General features: G+C 46.5%; 1 protein-coding gene across 6 annotated transcripts in view; it reads right to left on the bottom strand.

Moving 5' to 3' along the window:
• Ubr5 (ubiquitin protein ligase E3 component n-recognin 5) overlaps positions 1-18,843 on the bottom strand; it is a 107,629-nt gene extending 88,786 nt beyond the window's left edge. For 5 of the 6 annotated variants that reach the window (XM_050163398.1, XM_050163378.1, XM_050163388.1 and 2 more), the window contains exon 1: positions 18,354-18,843. In XM_050163398.1, coding sequence (XP_050019355.1) covers positions 18,354-18,415 — 62 coding nt within the window. In that variant the 5' untranslated portion in view covers positions 18,416-18,843. The remainder of the gene's footprint in view (positions 1-18,353) is intronic. The other variant, XM_050163403.1, reaches the window with a different exon arrangement.
• Between the last annotated feature and the right edge of the window lie 1,644 nt (positions 18,844-20,487).

A 20,487-nucleotide genomic window follows, 5' to 3' on the forward strand; every position in this document is an offset into this window, starting at 1 on the left:
AGCTCTCCATTTGGAACCTACTGAATGCAAGTTTCTTTTGAGCGCCTTCTCATACTCAATACCTAGGAGAATGCCTGATACACAGATAGCACAAAAAAAAAAAAAAAAAACAAATAACTGAACACAGTCACAGTGAAGCCATCATCTCAGATCATGTCTCTGAATAGAAAAGCATTCAGTCCTACAGCTGATCAATCAAACAGATTAAGTCAAGTACCTCTCATCTGAAAAAGAAAAATACTATTTGCACAGGAATCACACAAAATAAATACTAACCACAGGCCCACAATCCGTCTGAATCAGGGAACAGAGCAGTGGTCCACACTTCCTCAGTGAGACACCTGACTCCAACACCAGTGATATCAAAGAAAGACGCCTGCATTCTGACCCGACCTCCATGCCATGGAGAGCCTCTATGATGGCCCACTGTCAAGTCCAATACTTCCATCTCAAATTATTAGGCTTACTATAAATGATATTTCACAAGGTATGCTATGTACAATGCAATAAATATCAAACTGTCAGTGCTTCAATATTCAAATGCATGATATCAACCCTTCCATGGTATCCAAATCTTTCTGAATAATTAATTTTACTAGTATTATCTACCATCTTTCTAAACGGTGGTTTAAGAAATAAATTCTTCCCAGCAGCTCAGGAGGCAGAGGCAGGCACATCTCTGAGTTCGAGGCCGGCCTGGTTTACAGAGCTAGTTCCAGGAGAGCCAAGGCTACAGAGAAACCCTGTCTCAAAACAGCAACAATAATAAGTTCTTAGTTAGATGTAGTTGTCACCCAGCATTTAAATTACTCTCTCCAGGAAGATGTGCCAGACTCAGGACGGGATTCTCCAAAGGAGAATGAGGCCTAAGTGACTGTGGCAGGGCCCTAAGGTTAAGTCACACACAAAAGCCACCCCCCCCCCCAGCTGAGTCTTTCAAACTTCAAGCTGCTATGTAACAAGTCTAGTTCCCTTGAAGCCTCCAGGCTGAAGACACATGTTCTATGGAGCCACCAATGAGATTCAACAAACTTCCTCAGGCCAGTATTTAAGGGCAGCTGCAAAGGGAGGAGACAAGACAGTGAGGCAAGCAGCTGAGCTCTGCAAACCCCGCACAGACAGCGCTAACAAATGATCTGTGTTGTTTCTACCTAAGTGTGGGGTGAGTAATGAAACCCAGTCAACAGAAACCAAGTACGATGATCAAAGAAACTGGGAATTTCCTCTGGCTCGTTCCCACTGCCTATGAATGAAGCTGCAGCTATGCTTTGGACACCTTCCTGTAATTGAGCTATATTAAAAACAAAACCAGGGACTGAGAGGGTGGAGTTCAGTATCCAGCGCACAGCACTTGCCAGAGACACAGGAGGCCCTCAGCACCATCCCTGCACTGCCAGGACAAACCAGAAGAAACCTTTCCCTTCTACACTTGTGGACCTCCTTATACAAAACAACTTTTCAAATCCCTTCATCCACAAACTCAACTGAAGAGTAAATCTTTGCTCAAAATAAAACCATTCCGGGCTGGAGAGATGGCTCAGCGGTTAAGAGCATTGCCTGCTCTTCCAAAGGTCCTGAGTTCAATTCCCGGCAACCACATGGTGGCTCACAACCATCTGTAATGAGGTCTGGTGCCCTCTTCTGGCCTTCAGGCATACACACAGAATATTGTATACATAATAAGTAAGTAAATAAATATAAAAAATAAAAAATAAATAAAAAAAATAAAACCATTCCTTAAAGAGCACCAAGGGCAACCAGAAAGCCTCCCTGCCACACCCTGGTAACTACACACAGCACTGACGAGCAAACTGCAGGCGCTCGTGGTGACACACTCCTCAAACCGTCTCATTTCCTCACCCTAATGGGATGCTGCAAAGACATCAAAGCTAACAAGAACAAAACCTTGATCACTGAGCATCTCTTGGAAAACCATCTCTAAACACCTTCCAGTCCAACAAGTACCAACTAGACTCAGAGGTCAGTGTAAGAGGTCATCTCGCTGTAACACATTCCAATGCAAATATTTACAAAGTAAAACTGTCAATCACACAAGGTTCAGTATTTCACCACCAGGTCTAGGAAAATATTGGGAATGCATCCTAACACACCACGGAAACAGAAACTATTATAATATACAGCTCAGTTCAAAGTTAACGAGGCCAGTGTGCTGGCACCCTGTAATGCCAAGTGGGAAGGCTGGGGCAGGACGTCAGGATTCTCAAGATAAGCATGAGACCTGCCTCGTCTTTATTATTTTTAAAGGAGATGTTTCTAAGATTCTGTGTGCATGAGTGAGCATATGCATGTGTGTGTGTTTTCCCCATGAGAAAGTACCGACCTTCATGAACGTGTGTTTGGAGACCAGAGGACGCCTTGGGTGTCATCTCCTCCCCTCTCACCCCCGCCCCTTGGCCTCACTGACCTCGTGGGTCCTGGGATTTTACAACCATGGTCCCCATGCTTGGTTTTTTTGGTTTTCAGGACACACACTCAGCTTTATACTTGGGTGCCGGGGACAGAATTTAGCACATCCAGCAAGCAATTTACCACCTGAGCTATCTCCACTCAGACTCAGACTCTTAAAACACAAGTTCAAGTTCATGAGAACTGAAAATGTGGAGCATCAGAATAGGATGGTCAGGGCTGGAGAGATGGCTCAGAGGTTAAGAACACTGGCTGCTCTTCCAAAGGTCCTGAGTTCAATTCCCAGCAACCACATGGTGGCTCACAACCATCTATAATGAGGTCTGGTGCCCTCTTCTGGCCTGTAGGCATACACACAGACAGAATATAGTATACATAATAAATAAATAAATAAATAAATAAATAAATAAATATTAAAAAAAAGAATAGGATGGTCAGCCCTTTAGTCCCAGCATGGGGTGGAAGGTGCAGGAGAATCTGTGAGTTTGAGGCTAGCTGGTTTCACAAACCCTGTCTCAAAAGACTAAAAAAGTAAATGGCCTAAATACAGAATAACTAAAGAGAAAACTATCCAAATATTTTTGTCTCCATGAAGCCAGATGATGGTGGCGCATGTCTTTACTACCAGCACTCAGGAAGCAGAGTGCAGAGGGATCTGAGTTCAAGCTCAGTCTTATCAACAGAATAAGTTCCAGGACAGGCTCCAAAGCTACACGGAGAAACTCTGCCTCCTAAATAAATAGGTCTCCATGATAAAAATTCAAATGAAAACTGTTTTGAAAACTGTTTTATATAGACATTATAAGGCAAGTAGGGAAATGTGAGTATACACTATTTGCTGGATGACTATCAATTTTCAATTCTAAGGTATAAAAATGGCAAAATGGTTATAAAGAAAAAAGATCCACATATAGAAGATGAAGTATCGTGACTAAGTCTCAAACAACTCAGTAAAGTGCTAAGAAATATAGATGCACACACTGAAAACATGGCCTACAAGATGAGTATCACAATCTATTGGCTAGTTTCGAATTTGTCTGCATGTTATTTTGGAAATGCTCATAGCTGAACGCTGGAAACATTCATTCATTCATTTCTAAAACAGAAGGTCTGACCCCCGTCCAAGCTGGCATTAAACTTGCAACAGCATCTCAGCCTCCTTAGGGCTGAGATTACAAGCTACAGGTGTGTGTGTGTTACTACACCTGACTAGAAACCATCAAAACCAGAAATCATTATCACCGAAATGACAGATCCACAAAGAGAAGGGGCATGGGTTGGAAACGTCTTCCTTCTCCATTCCACATAAAGAAGGACAGAAATGTTCGTCTTTTTTAAAAGAGGAGGAGAAAACGACAGTAAGAGGCCTTGGCAGGCTGGGCAGTGGCAGCGCACGCCTTTAATCCCAGCACTCGGGAGGCAGAGGCAGGCGGATCTCTGTGAGTTTAAGGCCAGTCTGGTCTACAAGAACTAGTTCCAGGAAAGGCTCCAAAGTCACAGGGAAACCCTCTCTTGAAAAAACCAAAAAAACAAGATAGCTCAGCAGATTAAAAAAGAAAAAACCCAATACTTGCTGCATTCTTTTCAGAATTCAATCAGAAGAACTTAAAGAGCCCAACCTATGTCAAAGTGGGAGGAGGCGAGCACTGACTCCACAGTGCCTGGAACCTGCCACATGCAGTCTATGGCGCATATACACACGCATATACTTTCTACCACCACACAGAAATAATACCGTTTTTAATCTAAAGTCTGAGTTCTTTTTTTCTGAAAATCAGGATCTGCTATGGGTCTCAGAACTTGCAGAATAGGCCCAAGGTTCCATCCCCACTATTACTGGCCCTCAATCCTATTCTTTGTGGTTTTGGTTTAAGACTATCTCTCTACATAGCCCTGGAAGTCCTGGAACTCTTTTTGTAGACCAAGTTGAACTTGAACTCACAGAAATCACTTGCCTCTACCTCAGAGTGCTGGGATTAAAAGCCTGAGCCACCTAGTCCAGCTAATTCTCTTTTTTTATTTTTTCTCACGGTGTCTAGAAAGTTCTTGGGTTTTCACCGCCCTGCCCTGCAGCCCACAGCTCCTCCATCAACCCCTTGGCTACCATCTATTCACTGTCCGTCTCATTCTCAAGAACTCAGGGAACCTTCCTGCCTTCCCAGACAAGTCTAGCACTCTGCTGAAGAATCCTGCACACACCCTACAGACAACTTAGCCTGTTGATGGCTGTCATTCCCATGACATTCAGGTTAGTGCTGGCATGCAGCAGAGCCCCACAATCCTGCTAAGTTAAATGACACACTCCTCCTTTAAAGAAAAGACTTCAATATATGCACCCTAACACACGAGGTGTGCAAAAATACTAGTGAACAACAGCGTCTGCAGCTCTACCGCTGTGTGCACGCACCCAAAAGGAAGAAGCCGGAGGCCAGGGCCAACACCTGGTCATCCATCACTGTCCGCTAACTTCAACTCTCCAGCACTCCAGATGGAGGCAGGAGGAGCTCTCTCTTTCAGGTTTTTTTCTTTCAAGACAAAGGTTTCTTTGTGTAGTCGGGGCTGTCAGGCTGAGTTGGCCTTGAACTGAGAGATTCACAGGCCTCTGCTTTTAAGGAAGATCTCCAGTTTGAGGCCTGAGAGTGAGGACGGTGTCTAAATAAATAAATAAGTAGGGCCAGGTGTAGAGGCGCACACCTTTTGGTGGAGGCAAGCAATCTATGTGGAACTGGGGCTAGTCAGGCCTGCACAGTGAGTCTGAGGACAGCCAGAGCTCACAGGGAGAGGTAAATGAAATAGATGCAGAGGAATGGGGAGATGCATTCCTGACCATCTCACCTCTCCTTAGGGCCTTAGGAAACAGTGTAACAGGCAATTCTACAGTCCTTAAAAGACGCCGCATGGATGTCCACAACCCTGATGTATTGCTCACAACAAGTCAGCTGACTCTCGCGATAGCATTTCTCTGAGCAACCATTTCAGTCTGCAGCACCTGCCATCAGGCCAATGCCTACAGGGAGCACGAGCTCAAGCATCCCCACAGCCCTGGCCAGCGCCCATCTCCACTCTTCCAGAATGAAGTCTGAGCACTAAGAAGCAACAACCAATTTCAAATGCAATGAGAGCCTCATAGTGTTCACAAACAAACAAAAACACTGTCTATATGTAAAGTGTTCTCTCACACAGTAAGAGTTCTGAGCTACAATTAAAATTCTAATTATCATGCCAGTACTCTGGAAGCTTACCTAGGTTATTATACAGCAAGACCCTACCTCGATTCAACAATAAATCAAACACAAAATTTCCTGTTCCACAGGATTAACAATTCTCAAAAATACAAAAGAGGAAAAAATGTAATTGCATTTATTTATTGGGGGGCAGGCACGGGTGCTGTCACCCAAGCATGGAGGTCAGAGGACAGATTGCAGAGTCTGCTCTCTCCCTCCACCACATGGTTTCCAGGGATAGAACTCAGGTCATCAGGCTTGGCAGCAAGCACCTTTACCTGCGGAACCATCTTACCAGCTCAAGAAAATGTTATTTTCTACTGCTGGTACCTGGACAAAATGCAAAAACAAACCACACAGCATTTTTACCACTCTTGCAACTTCTTACCAATCTGTAATTGTTTCAAATAAGAAAAATGACTCCCAGCACAGCCCCCCCTGGTCCCCAGCACAGCCCCGAAGCCGCTCCTTGAAGCATCTAGTCTAGGCCCCTTACTCTTCTTCAGGAGTTCTTGGTGGCTCAGAAAAACCTCCCACATTTAACACAATGAGCAGAGCACGCTGGTCTGTGGCCACTCCTGGACGCGCATGCTTGCACAAGAGGCAAAGGAAAGGTCGTCCTCCTGTCCAGAAACCTGCAGCTAGCCCCTCACCATCTGCAGCAGGCCCAGCCCAGACTCCCCACACACAAACTGTGATTGTGACTGTGACCTTTGAAGCGCTGCCAGAGCTTTAAGTGTCCCTTTCTGTGCCTTCTAGTTCTGGGGGAGGCTAATATTTATATAATTTAACCTGATTTCTTTTTAATTTCATGGTTAAAAAAAAGTGAACAAAGTACTGATTCTTGCATCCTGTTTTCTCCAGGGAGTGTGTACACAGACAGACACACAAAGATTCTTCTATTAAAATCTCGGGGGTGGCTCACACCTTTAATTCCAGCACTCAAAAGGTAGAGGCAGGTGGATCTGAGTTTGAGGCCAGTCAGAGACACCCAATGGGGGGGGGGGGCTGACAATGACAACACATGTCAAACACCATGGCAGCTGAGAACTGAAGTGCAGGAGGAAGAACGCTAGGAGCAATGAAGACCAGGGAATTTCTGTACTTCCTGCTTGTTGTCGCCAACTAATCTTCTTTCCAGGGCTAAGCAAGGGACCCAGGCAAGAATTCTACCATGAAAGTGCACCCCTCTCCTGAAGCAAGTTAGACAAGGATAGCTAAGAGCCTTCCAGTGGTGGTCTTCGTGCTTTGGCTAACCTAGCCATATGGTCAGCAGGTACTGTGTGAAAGAGTACCACAGTACATCAACAACTCTGTACCTAAATGCCAGAGGAAACGACTTACTACAACTAGACTAGCTTATGCTACTTACAGGGCATTCTTGAGGAGGAGGCATCTTTCCATGTCAGGTGTTAGGGACACAGCACACACATACAAGCCAAGCCTCCCCCACCACGAGCCCATGTTGCTCCCTCTCAAGACATCAGAGAGGTCGGCATAAGGATCACTCACACCTGTAATCCAGCAACAGGGAGGCTGTGGCCAGCAGGAAGGTGGAGGGTTCAAGGGCTAGCCTAGACTACACAACAAGATCCTATTTATAAAACCACAACCAAAGTAAAATGAAACAACGACTACCATCTGCAAAAGGAGGGCGGCAGCTTCATGGCGGCTACAAAGAGTTCACAGTTCCTGAAGCTGAGGCCACAGAGAGATACCCACCCCAAAAAAGACAATACCCTGCCACTCAAGAGCTTTGTCAAACCACAACTACTCTGGAAGTGCGGTGTGTCAGTGAACCACCTACTGATTCCCATCTGCAGACAAATGTCAGCTCTCAGAAGTCACAGGAAGAGGAGCAGCTGGCAGCAGGGTCAACAGGCATCACCTCTACCCTGGGTCTGCAATCCCTTGGCAGTGACCGCTTCCTAACAGGGAACCTGAAGAGCCTGTTGCAGCAATCCGAGCTCATCCCCTGCTGCTGCATACAGAAGACAGTGTTCCTATAGAACCCAAGAAAAGTCACCCTGTCCACAGCACTAACCCCCTCCCTCTCAGTGACTCTCTAATCCCCATGCACTCACCTGGCAAAAGAATACAATCATTTTATGAAGGGAGTCAATGTGTTTCTTAACGATACAAATTTAGCAGGACGCTGGTGTCACATTCCTTTAATCCCAGCACTTATGAAGCAGAGGCAGATCACTGTGAGTTCAAAGCCAGCCCGGTCTAAAGAGTGAGTTCCAGGACAGCTAGAGCTACACAGAGATACCTTATCTCAGGGAAGAAGAAAAAAAAAAGATGAATATTAAAAAAAAAGATGAAAATTTACCTTTAAACACTAGAAACAAAAGTACATTAAGGAAAAAGTACGGGGTGGGGGAGGCCTGGAGAGATGGCTCAGTGGTTAAGAGCACTAACTGCTCTTCCAGAGGTCCTGAGTTCAAGTCCTAACACCCACATGGCAGCTCACAACTATCTGTAACTCCAAGATCTAACATCCTTACACGGACATACATGTAGCAAAACTCAAATGCAAATAAAATAAAAATAAATTTTAAAAAAAAGAAAAGAAAAGGTATGGTGGGAAAGTGGTGGCGCAGGCTTTTATATCTCCTTTATATCTGAGTTCAAGGCAAAGCCACCAACTAGGAACTCAGCTACAACCCGACCTTCCTTCTCCCAGTCTTTCACCGCTCAAGACATTCAACTACATCTAATCTACATGGGAAGTAGAAAGTAGAAAAAGACAAGATCTCATGAGTAAATTGGGAGCATTGGGATCTTGGGGGAAGGTTGAAGAGGGGAGGGGAGAGCAGGGAGGGGAGCAGAGAAAACTATAGAGCTCAATAAATATCAATAAAAAGTGTATAAAAAATAAAAATTTAAAAAATTAGTTAATTTAAGATGGTAATTAAAATGTAAGAGCTAGCTAGAAATAACGCTTAAACTATTGGCCAAACAGTATTGCAATTAAAAAAAAAAAAAGGCGTTCGACTACCCTACTGCACTGTCTCCTTTCTCAGCATTCCCTATACAATGAACTTCCTAATCTCAAACTTAACTTTCTCCTTAGGACTTAGAAACTCCAACCTCCACTTCTCAAATCGCAGCAAGCAGGCTGCCATGAACACCTCCACAGATGAACCCCACCTTCCTTCCTTCTTAATGAGTCCTGGAGAGGCCAAAGCAGATCACCCCAGGAGTTCCAGGTTTGGTTTGGGTTTTCTGGACGGTGTACAGGCAGAATTGCCAACAGTCTCGCTACAGCCCAGGTCAGCCGGAATCAGGACCATCTTGCTGCCCCAGTGCTGTGACGGAAGACATGAGCTACCAAGTCTACCTTAATATTGGTGGAGTAATCCAGGTGAAGACGTGGTACAACTCCTCAACCGAATCTGAGTGCAGCTTATACTGGAGCAGAGGCAATTTCTCAAAATGGGTGGGCTCTCAATACCTCTAATCCTGTACTGAAAAGATGTGGCCCAAACTTACGCTGGCTTCAGCAGCACATATACTAAAAATACGGCCCAAACTAATGGATGAAAAATACACTTACTGGTTCACTCAGTTTTGTAAGCAATGATCTAGAATACAATAATTACAGTCAATTGAATTCTATCTAACATCTTTATACAAAATGTATAATTAAAATTTTTAGCTATGTTTTCCCAGCAGTGTGTCTGTGCACCATGTTCATGCCTAGGGCTTGAAGAGGCCAGAAGAGGGCATTTGATCCTCAACTACTACAGGAGGTAAAGATGGCTGTGAGCCACCATGTGGGTGCTGGGAATCCATAGCTCTGCTAAAATAGCTTGTGTTGGTAACAGCTGAGCAACCTCGCCAGCCCCAAACACATAACTTTAATAAGAAAACTTGCTATCAAAAATGTAATTCTTAGGAGTGTTTTTTCTATAAACTACTATAACAAACTAAAGTCAAGAAAAAAATCAAGGATAAAACTAAATAACAACAAACATTCATATACATAGAGTGTGCATAGCATAGGCCTCGGTTTAATCCCCATCACCACAAAACAGGACACACTAAACTACAGAGAGGGAGGGAGGGAATCAAAATAAGAGCTGTGACTTTTCTATTCTGTTTTCCAGATTTTTTAAATAATTTTATTTTATAGCGAGGAAATTCTTAAAAACACAGGAACAAAAAAAAAGCCAAAAATTTACACCAAGAGAACAAGTCAGACTTAAAATTGTGGTGTACCTACACAAGGAATACTACTCTTACAGAATACTATAAAGAAGAATCTACTATATGCGTTAACCCCGAGTATCAGAAAAACAAGGTGTATGATCCTCAAGACTCCATCTTTATGCTAAGAAGTGAGCCAACAGAAGATCTGTCAAAGGTGAGGAGGCCGAGAAGACAGGTGCACCAGGCAAACTTCAGAGTGTTGGAATGTTCTATGTCTCAACTAGGAAGGAAGTCTCAACATCCCAGGTGTACACGTGAAACAGGTAAGTTACTCTGTATGTAAAACAGGACTCCAAAAAGATGAGGACACAAGGCTGGGGGTGATGGCTGACTTTAACCCAACACTCAGGACACACAGGCAGGCAGGTAGAGCTCTATAAAATTGAGACCAGCCTGATCTACAGAGTACCAGGCCAGCTAAGGCTACACAGTGAGACTGTCTCAAAGCAAAAGTAAAAAACAGTAACTAAATGATGTTTCAGTATCATGAACTGCACCACCTGAAAGTGAACATGGTATCTCTGCTATGTAATACATTACACATAAGCAAGACAGCATCGGATGGCGTCGCTTTACTACCCTAGCAAGAATGCAAACACCACAAAAGGTCTGAGAATTTACTATACTAGAGTTGTATTACTATTACATTGGCAAGAATAAACCATGAAATGCCTTATTAAAGAATAATTTCTAAGACCTTATTTAATACTCTCACCTCTAAATACTAACTTAGAAAAATGTCATTAACTTTTGTTTACTCTTTGATGTATTCCCACAGAAAAAAATCCTTTCATTCCAAGCCTCTTACCCAACAGTGTCGTCACAGGACAACTACAGACAACTGGGGAAGATGCCCTCCTGAATGAGCTGAGAGGCTGGGGGGTGGAGCTCAATGGTAGTCCGCACCCTAGAAGCACCAGGTTCCACCCTCAGCACTGACACAAATTACAATCCCAAACTGTCAGAACACGAAGGTTCCAGTACAGAACAGCATAGGTGAGAGGCCGAGGAAGATCCCAGTTTAAGGGTTACACGGTAAATTCCAGGTTGGTCTGGACTACCCATAGAGACTAAGTCAAAACAGAAACCCCACTGTGTCCCAATTGCAGCTCAAAGATGTTTTCTCTTGAGAAGGTCAGGTTAACAGCAGCTGTGCTGGCACACACCTTTAATCCCAGCATGAGGGAGGCTGAGGTGAGCAGATCTTGCTGTATTCCAGGCCAGGAGGGCCATACAATGTAATCCTAGGGCCTTTATGATTCAGCTGATTTACACACTTGTCACATACACTCTCTCACAAACACACAAGTTCAAGCACATCCAAATAACTATTTTAATTTAAAAAAAAATCTTTGTGACAGGACAGGACCAGTGGGGCTAGGGTTGGCATGAGCTGGTCAGAGTTATAACTACTGAGACTGGGGGATAAGTACCTAGTGTACCTGGTGTTTAGTTTACTATTTTCTCTACTTCTGCAGATGTTGAAATCTTCCAAAACATTTTTTTTTTTTTGGATTTTTGAGACAGGGTTTCTCTGTAGCTTTGGAGTCTGTCCTGAAACTAGCTCTGTAGACCAGGCTGGACTCGAACTCAGAAATCCACCTGTCTCTGCCTCCCTAGTGCTGGGATTAAAGGTGTGTGCCACCACCACCTGGCTCCGAAAGGCTTTTATTTTATTTTTTTTATATTTATTTATTAGTATACAATATTCTGTCTGTGTGTATGCCTGAAGGCCAGAAGAGGGCACCAGATCTCTTTACAGATGGTTGTGAGCCACCATGTGGTTGCTGGGAATTGAACTCAGGACCTTTGGAAGAGCAGGCAATGCTCTTAACCGCTGAGTCATCTCTCCAGCCCCAAGGCTTTTAAATTCTAATATTCAGGGGAAAGTTTTAAAACCTGGTAACAACAACAACAAAAAAAAAATCAAAGATTCATAATCAGAACAAGCCAAGGCAAAATTTATTTTCATGTGATCAGAATGGCAAGGCATCAAGTCAAAATAAAATCAAACAAACAAAAAGTGGTAATTGCAGTTTTCTCTCAGGCAAAAAGGATAACAAGTACATCCTGCTGCAACATAAAACTGCACACAACATAAAACACACACACACACACAAGCCTTTTGATTGTAGGCCCCCAATGACTTAGCCTAGTTATGATGTCCAACACAAAATTATAAACTTAACTTTTAAAAATATTGGGACTGTTTAAAGATTTATTTTGTCATTGTTAAAAACTCTGCATACCCATGTGCCTATGGGGATGTGTTCCCTTGAGTGCAGTGCCCTCAGAGGCCAGGAGAGGATCCCTATGATGCTCAAGTAAGACTCCTGCATGTGTGCTGAGAACTCCAGTCCTCTCTACAAGAGCAGTGCATGCTCTTAGCCACCGAGCCATCTTTTTGTTCATACTTTTGGTAACCCGATGGTGGTTTTCAAGGGTGAACTTCATAGATGACTGTCTCAGGTGCCATGCTGCAATGTCAAGAAGCTGGGAATGCCCAAGAGATGTGAGGCTGGAGAGGCGGCTCAGCTGGGGCAGTGCTTGCCTAGATGCTCGAGGAAAACTAGGTACAGCTTACGTCTTTTAGGCCTGTAACCTGAGAGTAATCTAGAGGAAAGATACTATATTCAAGGTCATCCCTAACTACTTAGTGAGTTTGAGATTGGAATAAAGAGACTGTCTCAAAAAAGGAGGAGGGGACGAGTCCATCTGGGGTGGTATGCACTTATAATCCCAGCACTCCAGACCCAGAAGCAAAAGCATTAAAGGCCAGAGGGAAAGACACACAGACAGATACTCTGTCTCAAAACAAAGATGGTGTTGAGACACCTCCCCTCACCCCCAGTGGTTTAATCCAAAGACTCAGAAGGCAAAGGCAGGGGGATCTCTATGAGCAGCAAGCCAGACAAGGCTGTACAGTGAGACCAACTGCATTTCCCTGTAGTCTGTTCCCCAGATGAGGTAACTGCTAAGAAAAACCCAGGTCCCCACCTCCAGGGCCGCTCCATGCTGCACACCCCTTCACTAGTGTCTGTGCCAGGTCTATGATTTAGTGACTAACTTCCTGACTTGTAAAATTTGCCCATTTGTCTTTTCAACTTCTTGTTGGGCTAGTCTACATACTTTTCAATCTTTTCTGAAGCAACTGCCTTTAATCCATTTATTACACATGACTGCCCCTTCCCACTGTTTCTACTATCGTTTTAGATGACAATCTCAGTAATCAGTGAGATTTCCTGCTAACTGTGCAATGCTCTACCACGCCTGGCCCAACACTCGGGTGTTGTTTCTGGTGGGGCTTGGGGGCAGGGACCACTGAGATTTCAGGCAGTTTCATTGTTATGACCCCTACACACCACCACCTTTGTTACCACTCTTCTGTACCTTTTGGCTCCTGCTCAGAGTGCAAAGGCATAAAACCCAACAGTCCTAAAAAATGTTTATTTTCAGCCTTGTTACATTTAGCCAATCGCTAGCTCTCAACATGCATGCTCTGAGGGACCACTCTCCCTCCACCGCCCTAAATGGACTAGCGGAGCTAGGTGTGCCTGCACAGCACTTGAAATGGGCATATTTACCAAAGGCCTGACTTCGGCTTTAATTTTAATTAGCTTTCAATTATCATGTTTTAAAACTAATTTAAGAACCTGATTTTTTCATCTGTACTAAAGATAATCTTGACCCAGGTTTCTCCCCTCACAGAGCTGACATTGTGAATTTAATAATTCCAGACTGTGGGGGAACAGTCCCATTCTTACTGGAGTCTAGAAGTCTCTGGCCTAGAGCCACTACAGGCCAATACCAATGTCCTAGCTGAGAGTCAAGTGAGGAGCAGATATGGCCAAGAATGCCCTGAAAGGTAAAACTGCTGTCAGCTGAAAATGGCAAACTTGGATTAAGAGTCTGGGGTTTAGTTTATTAAAGGCGGGGTCTCACTGTCAGTGATGTGGCCTGGAACTCAAAATTAGACTAGGCTGGCCTCAAACCTGCTGCAATTAGGGCATCGGTCTCCAAGTCCCAGTAGGATTGCTGGCATGATCCACCATGCCCATGTTGCTTTTATATATGGCAACATTATTTCCGGGGCCTGGAGATGTGTTCTGAGACACCGCACTTACCTAGCATTCCCAAGCTCCAGCACCCTGGAGAAGGGAAGGGAGGGAAATTGTGGGGGAGGGCATTCTAGGGTGAGCTGAACTCCTGCACTGCCACGTGAATACCAAGCACACACAGAAACAACTAAAGTACTCTCCCTATTTTCCAGACTCACTTAAAACTCTTGTGCTTCTCATTCACTATCTCAACTGTTCCTCCCTGACCTTGAGACCGGAACTCAGCCTACCAGTTTCAAATTCCTGTCTATTCTATCTATCTTCCAGTCTTCCAACACCCTGAGGGAGAAACCCTAATTACAACTGATTAAGCAACACATTATACTGCAAAAAGGCAGCATTCACAGGAACCCCCCCAAACAATGAGAACTGACTTGTATCATAACCAACCTGTACCCTAAGGAGTAATCTGAAGAGATAGCAGGTCGCGTCCACAGCACTTAAAAAAGATCTTTCCTTATCTTGCACAAGGAAAGGATTAAGAAAATCAGCTCTCTGACCAATCCAAAACAAAACAAAAAAATAATAATAACCTGAAGACCTGGAGAGATATATTGGGCAGAAGTTGTTAGAACTCTGGGACAACAAAATCTGGCTGATTCTTCCAATAATTCTGTTAAAATTGAAATCAACTCACCCCCAAAGAAATTACATGCCAAATATAAGTATGGACTACATAAAATCTTGGGGGGGGGGCTATGACACGGCTTTCGCTGAGCAATCCTAATGGCCTCAGTTTGATCTCTGGAACCCACAGAATAAGTAGAGAAAACACTCCTCAAAGCTGACCTCTGGACTTCCCCACACAGCTGTGGCACTCACACTGTACGTGTATACACACACACACACCGGCAAGATGGTTCACTGAGTAAATACCCCTGCTGCCAAGCCTAACAACCTGAACTTGAAACCCAGGACCCAAACGCTGTGTAGGAGCAAGTTTTCTCTGACCTTCAGACCCACAGTGTAGCACACTCACATACACACAAATTTTAAAATGTTAAAAAAAAGTCAGATAAAAACTTGTTTCTCATATAAAACTCATTTCTTACGTATTACACAAGACATGTAAACTGAAGAATAAACTTCTACCAGTGAATGGAAACCCAGCACCTCTGTACTAAGGCTGGGACAATGGAAAGGTCTAGATGTTGCACCCAGCATCATGCAGGTTTCACTGTAGCTCACTGTGCCTTTGTCTGGGGTCACTCCATAAATCTGCCTCTGTGAGGAGCACAACTCACTTCTCAGACACTTTCCAAGGATTGGTGGCAGAGCACTGCCAGCTCTCCCCTCAGCCCGCGGGCTTCAGAACCATGGCTGGGTCTAGTTCTTGTTGACGGAGACTGGTAAACAGGAACTAGAACAGACACTCACTGGAGAGCTGGGTCGGTGGTTTGGTCAATACAGTGCCAGCTATGCCACATGGGGATCAGAATTCCATCTCCAAAATGAACATTCAAACATCAAACAAAATGGACTTTTCTGTCACCATGCACTTAGGATGCCTTCAACAGGCCATGCACAGTACAGCTAAGCAGCGGAGCAGTATTAATCAATGTACTATAACTCAGTCACTTGTCTTTTCCCTGACTTCATAGAAACTCACACCAGAGGGCTACAAAGATGTTTACCAGTTACTATCACCTGCTGCACTTGCTGAGGACGTGGGCTCCATTGACATCACCCACACCCAGCAGCGCACAACCACCTATAAAATCTCCAGTTCCAGGGATCTGACATCTTGTTCTCATCTCCTGCACCAGATACACATACACATGTGGTACTGAGATATACACGCAGGTACTCATCTATACACATAAAATAAAAACCAAGTTAAAAACTCATCCCAGGTGTTGCTGCACACACCTGCAATCTCAGCACCCAGGAGGCTAAGGCAGGAAGACTGAATCCACGCCAGCTTGGGCATCATAGAGACCCTATCCCAGACTGCTATCTCAACAGACAGCAAAAAGTCTAAATATCTAGATATTCTCAATACAGAATCTAGATATTCTCAATATGGAATCTAGAAGAGTCAAAAACAAAGGGGTGGAAAACAGCAACTTAAAAAAAACTGTTGCCCGGCGGTGGTGGCGCACGCCTTTAATCCCAGCACTCCGGAGGCAGAGCAGGCGGATCTCTGTGAGTTCGAGACCAGCCTGGTCTACAAGAGCTAGTTCCAGGACGACAGGCTCCAAAACCACAAAGAAATCCTGTCTCGAAAAACCAAAAAATAAATAAATAAATAAATAAATAAATAAACAAACAAACTGTGAGGAAATATCTCAAACAGCTGAAGTAAAGTGTGCTGGCAGTATCTAGCAAAAGAAAGCGTTGGGCTAAAGACCAGCGAGCGTAAACTGGGTGTGGTGGCTCGGGCTGGGCTTCTAATCACCACAAGGTCACCATCTGGTAACGCAGTGAATTCCAGGCTAGCCAGAACCCTCTAAATAAATAAACAATAAATACAAGGTTGGCTACGAGACCAGGGTTTTGACGTGCAGACTCTAAAGTCAGTACTACCACAAAAGCAAGCTTTCCTTCTCTGGTGCTACTTCCAAGTCAAGACAAATGACTCAAACATGAACAACACACTTCTCTTAATGGCAACAGAGCTGTCCTCACTACTGGCTGATTCTTTTTGATTTTCGAAACAGGGTTTCTCTGTAGTTCTTGGTGCCTGTCCTGGAACTAGCTCTTCTAGACCAGGCTGGCCTCGAACTCATAAAGATCCGCCTGCCTCTGCCTCCCAAGTGCTGGGATTGAAGGCGTGTGCCACCTGGCCTGATTCTAAGATGTACCAAAATAGAAAAAAAAAATCTGACGTTGAAGCTGTAAATACATCTAACGAAATCGAATAAAGATCCTATAACAAAATGTTTAAATAGCTTAAAGGTTGCTTCCATATTTAAAGAACTATAAGAAAACTCGACGTAGTTAATCTTTTCAAAAAGCATTTTGAGTTCTGCAAACACGTATTTAAACAATACCCGCACCCAATATCAGAAACTAGACTGCCCGCCCAGGATGGAAGGCAGCCGGCTCAGGCCGAGGGAAGGACATACTGACACATTACAGACTAGCAACACTTTAGGCCTCTTCCTCTCTCCGGGAAGCACATGACAAACTGGGCGTCGAGCAACTTAAGTCATCCGGTCACTTAGCAAAAATTACACCTCGCTTCTAAACTTGGGAAACGATGGCATTCCACAAGCAAAATAAATACTGGCCAGCAGGACTGCATTCGGGGAGAAGGGAGCTTAAAACGCCCCCACTTTCTGACCTGTAAACACTTGGCCCATCATGAGATCTAAGTTCCAGGTCCCAAGACACGCTTTAATGGAGGCCTCCCTCAACCTCCGAGTCTGTCTTGCAACAGTGCAGCAACTTTTCTTGTTTTATCTTAGGTCCCAGAGAGCATGCGGCCAAGCAACTCAAGCCTAAACTGGCAAGGCACAGTGACGGAGCCAAGGGAGAAAATCCAAATCAAAACGGCCTTATGAGATTTCATTTTTAATTTTTAAATCAAAATTCCTCCTCTGCTGGAAGCGAACCCAACCAATTCACAGCGCGTTAATGCGAACTGCAACACCGAGAGTTTTCCTTTGACACTGTGCGCAGTTTTCAGCTGTCAAATTACAACTCGAGAAAACACTATCATTAGAATTTAAAAAAAAAAAAAAAGGAAACAAAAAAGGCTCTCACCACAGGGGCCCGGGTGCCAGAATTTGGCAGTACTATTTCCAAGGAAGGAGGGCAAAGGGAATTCAATCCACTTCCCTACCCCAAGCCTGACTTCACCGCCCCTCCCGGGGCAGGCAACCTCACTGCAGGGGCTCCAATCTAATAATAAAAACAATAATCATGGCGCTCTCTCCCTCCTATCCCTCCCAACCCACGGTCTGCCGGGAATCGCCCCTCCCCGCTTCCCCGTCGGGGGGGGAGGATGCCCAGCCCCTGGACGAGGCTCGCGGGAGCCCCCCGAACCCGCCGCTCCTTCTCCTTCCCTCTCTTTCTCCACCTCCACCATCCCCCATCCGCATTGTCTGTCTCAATTCAACTTTGACTAATATGGATTCCTCCTCGGGCCTGGGCCCGGGCGTCCGCCGGGTTCAACGAGGCTCCTCGCGGGAGAGGCGGGGAAAACGGGGCTGGGGGTGGGGGGAACTGCGTGCGCACTAGGCCGTCTACACCGCAGCCGCGTCCACACCGCAGCCGGCCCCCGCCCCCGCGGCCCGGGGCTCCCAAGTTTGGCTCGCACCGCTCCCGGGGCCTACAGGGGGCGGTAGGGGCGCCGGCGCGGCCGTGGGGGGAGGGGAGGGGAGGAAGGGAGGGAGGCACCCCTCCCCCGCCGCCGCCCCAGTACCTGTCATTGAGCTGGTCCTCGGTGCCCGGCAGCGGGTGAACCACGAAATGGATGGACGTCATGGTGCCGCCTGCGCGCACCGCTCCCGGGGACGAGCCGCTTTCGCCCGGCCCCCCGAGCCCCTTCCCGTCCGGGGAGCCCACGGCCGCCGCCACCGCCTCCTCTTCCTCCTCCTCCGGGTCCCCAAACGGAGGGCCGCGAGCGCGCAGGGCCCGCCGCCTCCCCGCCGAGCGTGTGTCCCCGGCTCGGCGATCCGGCTTGGCGGCGGCGGCGGCGGCGGCGGCGGGCAGGAGGGCGGATCAACGCGCCGCCCGCTCGGCCGGCCACGGCGGACGCGGGCGAAGGAGGCCCGGAGCGCGGCGGGTGGACCGGGGGGTGCCGGAGCAGACGCGGCGAGCGGGGAGGTTGAGCAGCCCGCAGCGCGCGTCACTGGCGACGAACCGCCGCCGCCAGCGCCGCCGCCGCCATCTTCACTTCTGCCCCAGTTTCTCCGTCTCGCAGGCTTGGGCGCCGACCGGCGGGGGGGAGGGGCGGAGGGCGGGGCATCGGAGGCGGGGTCCGGCGCGCGGGGCGGGGCTCCGGGAAACGGGCGGCCGGGCCGCGGCGATTGGACGGCTTAACGTCGCCGGGCCACGGCGCTGTAAGGCGCTCGCCTATTGGCGCGCTGGGCCGCGAGCCCGGCCCTCCCCCCCCCCGCCTCGGGGGGCGGGGCGGGGCGGTGCGTTCGGGGGAGCACGTGCTCGTTCCGGACACCGGGGCGGGAGGGCACGAGCTCCGGGGCGGCATTTCGGCCTCGGATCCGTCACGGGTCTCGCGGACCCGGATGGTCTGCCGGTGGTTCCCGTCCTCTGGACGAGACAGGGAGCCTCGGGAAGCAGAGATACGCGGCCTCGTGCGGCGGGCTGTTACGTAAGGGCCGTATCAAGACTGGAGAGCGGGGTCCTGGAGGTGACTTTGTCTTTCTGTCGCTGTACGCTAAACCCTGTTTCACCATCACCACTACCATCGGGCAGCTGCACAGAGTGTGGAAATTTCCACCAATTTCCTGTTATTCGTGATTTCTTCTTTTTTCGCTAGTGTACTTTAATGAAAGATGATAGATACGCACCTGTTGTAGGAAGAGCGTTCTTAGGATATGGAGGTATCGGAACTTCAACCTCTGGAATCTCTCCATTGGTTTGTTGTTGTTTTCCCATGGAATCAGAACAGCCGCCCATCCCAGCACTTGGGAGGCAGAGGCAGGCGGATCTCTGTGAGTTCGAGACCAGCCTGGTCTACAAGAGCTAGTTCCAGGACAGGCTCCAAAACCACAGAGAAACCCTGTCTCGAAAAACCAAAAAAAAAAAAGTTTTCTGTATTCCTTTGAAAATAGCGACTGCCCTTTTTGAGGGAAAAACTGAAAACTTGAAGCCTCTTTTCTAGTCTAACAGTTGTTGGGTAAACAACGTTCTTCATGGTGGCACAGCAGAGCAGTTTTCCTCTCTTCGTGCTTTTTAGATTAGGAAGTTCTTTTGAGCATGCCGTGAAGAATTATAAGTCAAGATTGACGGGGTACTCTGTGAGACAGATCAGTAACACTTTAGATCATCAGCTCCAGCGTGGTCTAGCCCGGGGCGGTGATGACAGGCAGGCAAACCTCGGGAGTTGTAGACCAGCTAGAACTACACAGTAAAACCCTGTCTCAATGGTTTGAAGGGCACTGACGCTGCCTAAGCCACCTATGACCAGTAATCCGTAACTTCTACATTTATTTTTTTCTCCAGTTAATGCGATGGACACTGCTGGTTCTAGAGCCAGACAAAGCAGAATTTGGTTTATGAATACCGTATGTCAAGCAGAAAGATGTGTCAATCACACAGCTGTTCGCAGACGCAATGAAAGGTTTTAATGTGTCATGTCCTCACTATGCACTACTTCATACGTGATGTCTCATAACATGCAGATCACACCGTGAGGTAGACTGTCCTTGTGGCATATGTGAGGACCCCAGATCCCAAACTTCTTGGGTAAATGCTGAGGCTCAGACCAAAACCCAGTGGTCCCGACTCCATTGTTCTCACGATTCCATCGTTCACACTGTATTGCAGCTGCCATCTGGTAGTTAATACGTTAGAAGGAATGGCGTGTATAAACC

The sequence above is a fragment of the Alexandromys fortis genome, unplaced genomic scaffold (assembly GCF_014885135.2).
Source record: "Alexandromys fortis isolate MF-2015 unplaced genomic scaffold, M_Fortis_MF-2015_v1.1 scaffold_17, whole genome shotgun sequence".
Lineage (NCBI taxonomy): Eukaryota > Metazoa > Chordata > Mammalia > Rodentia > Cricetidae > Alexandromys > Alexandromys fortis.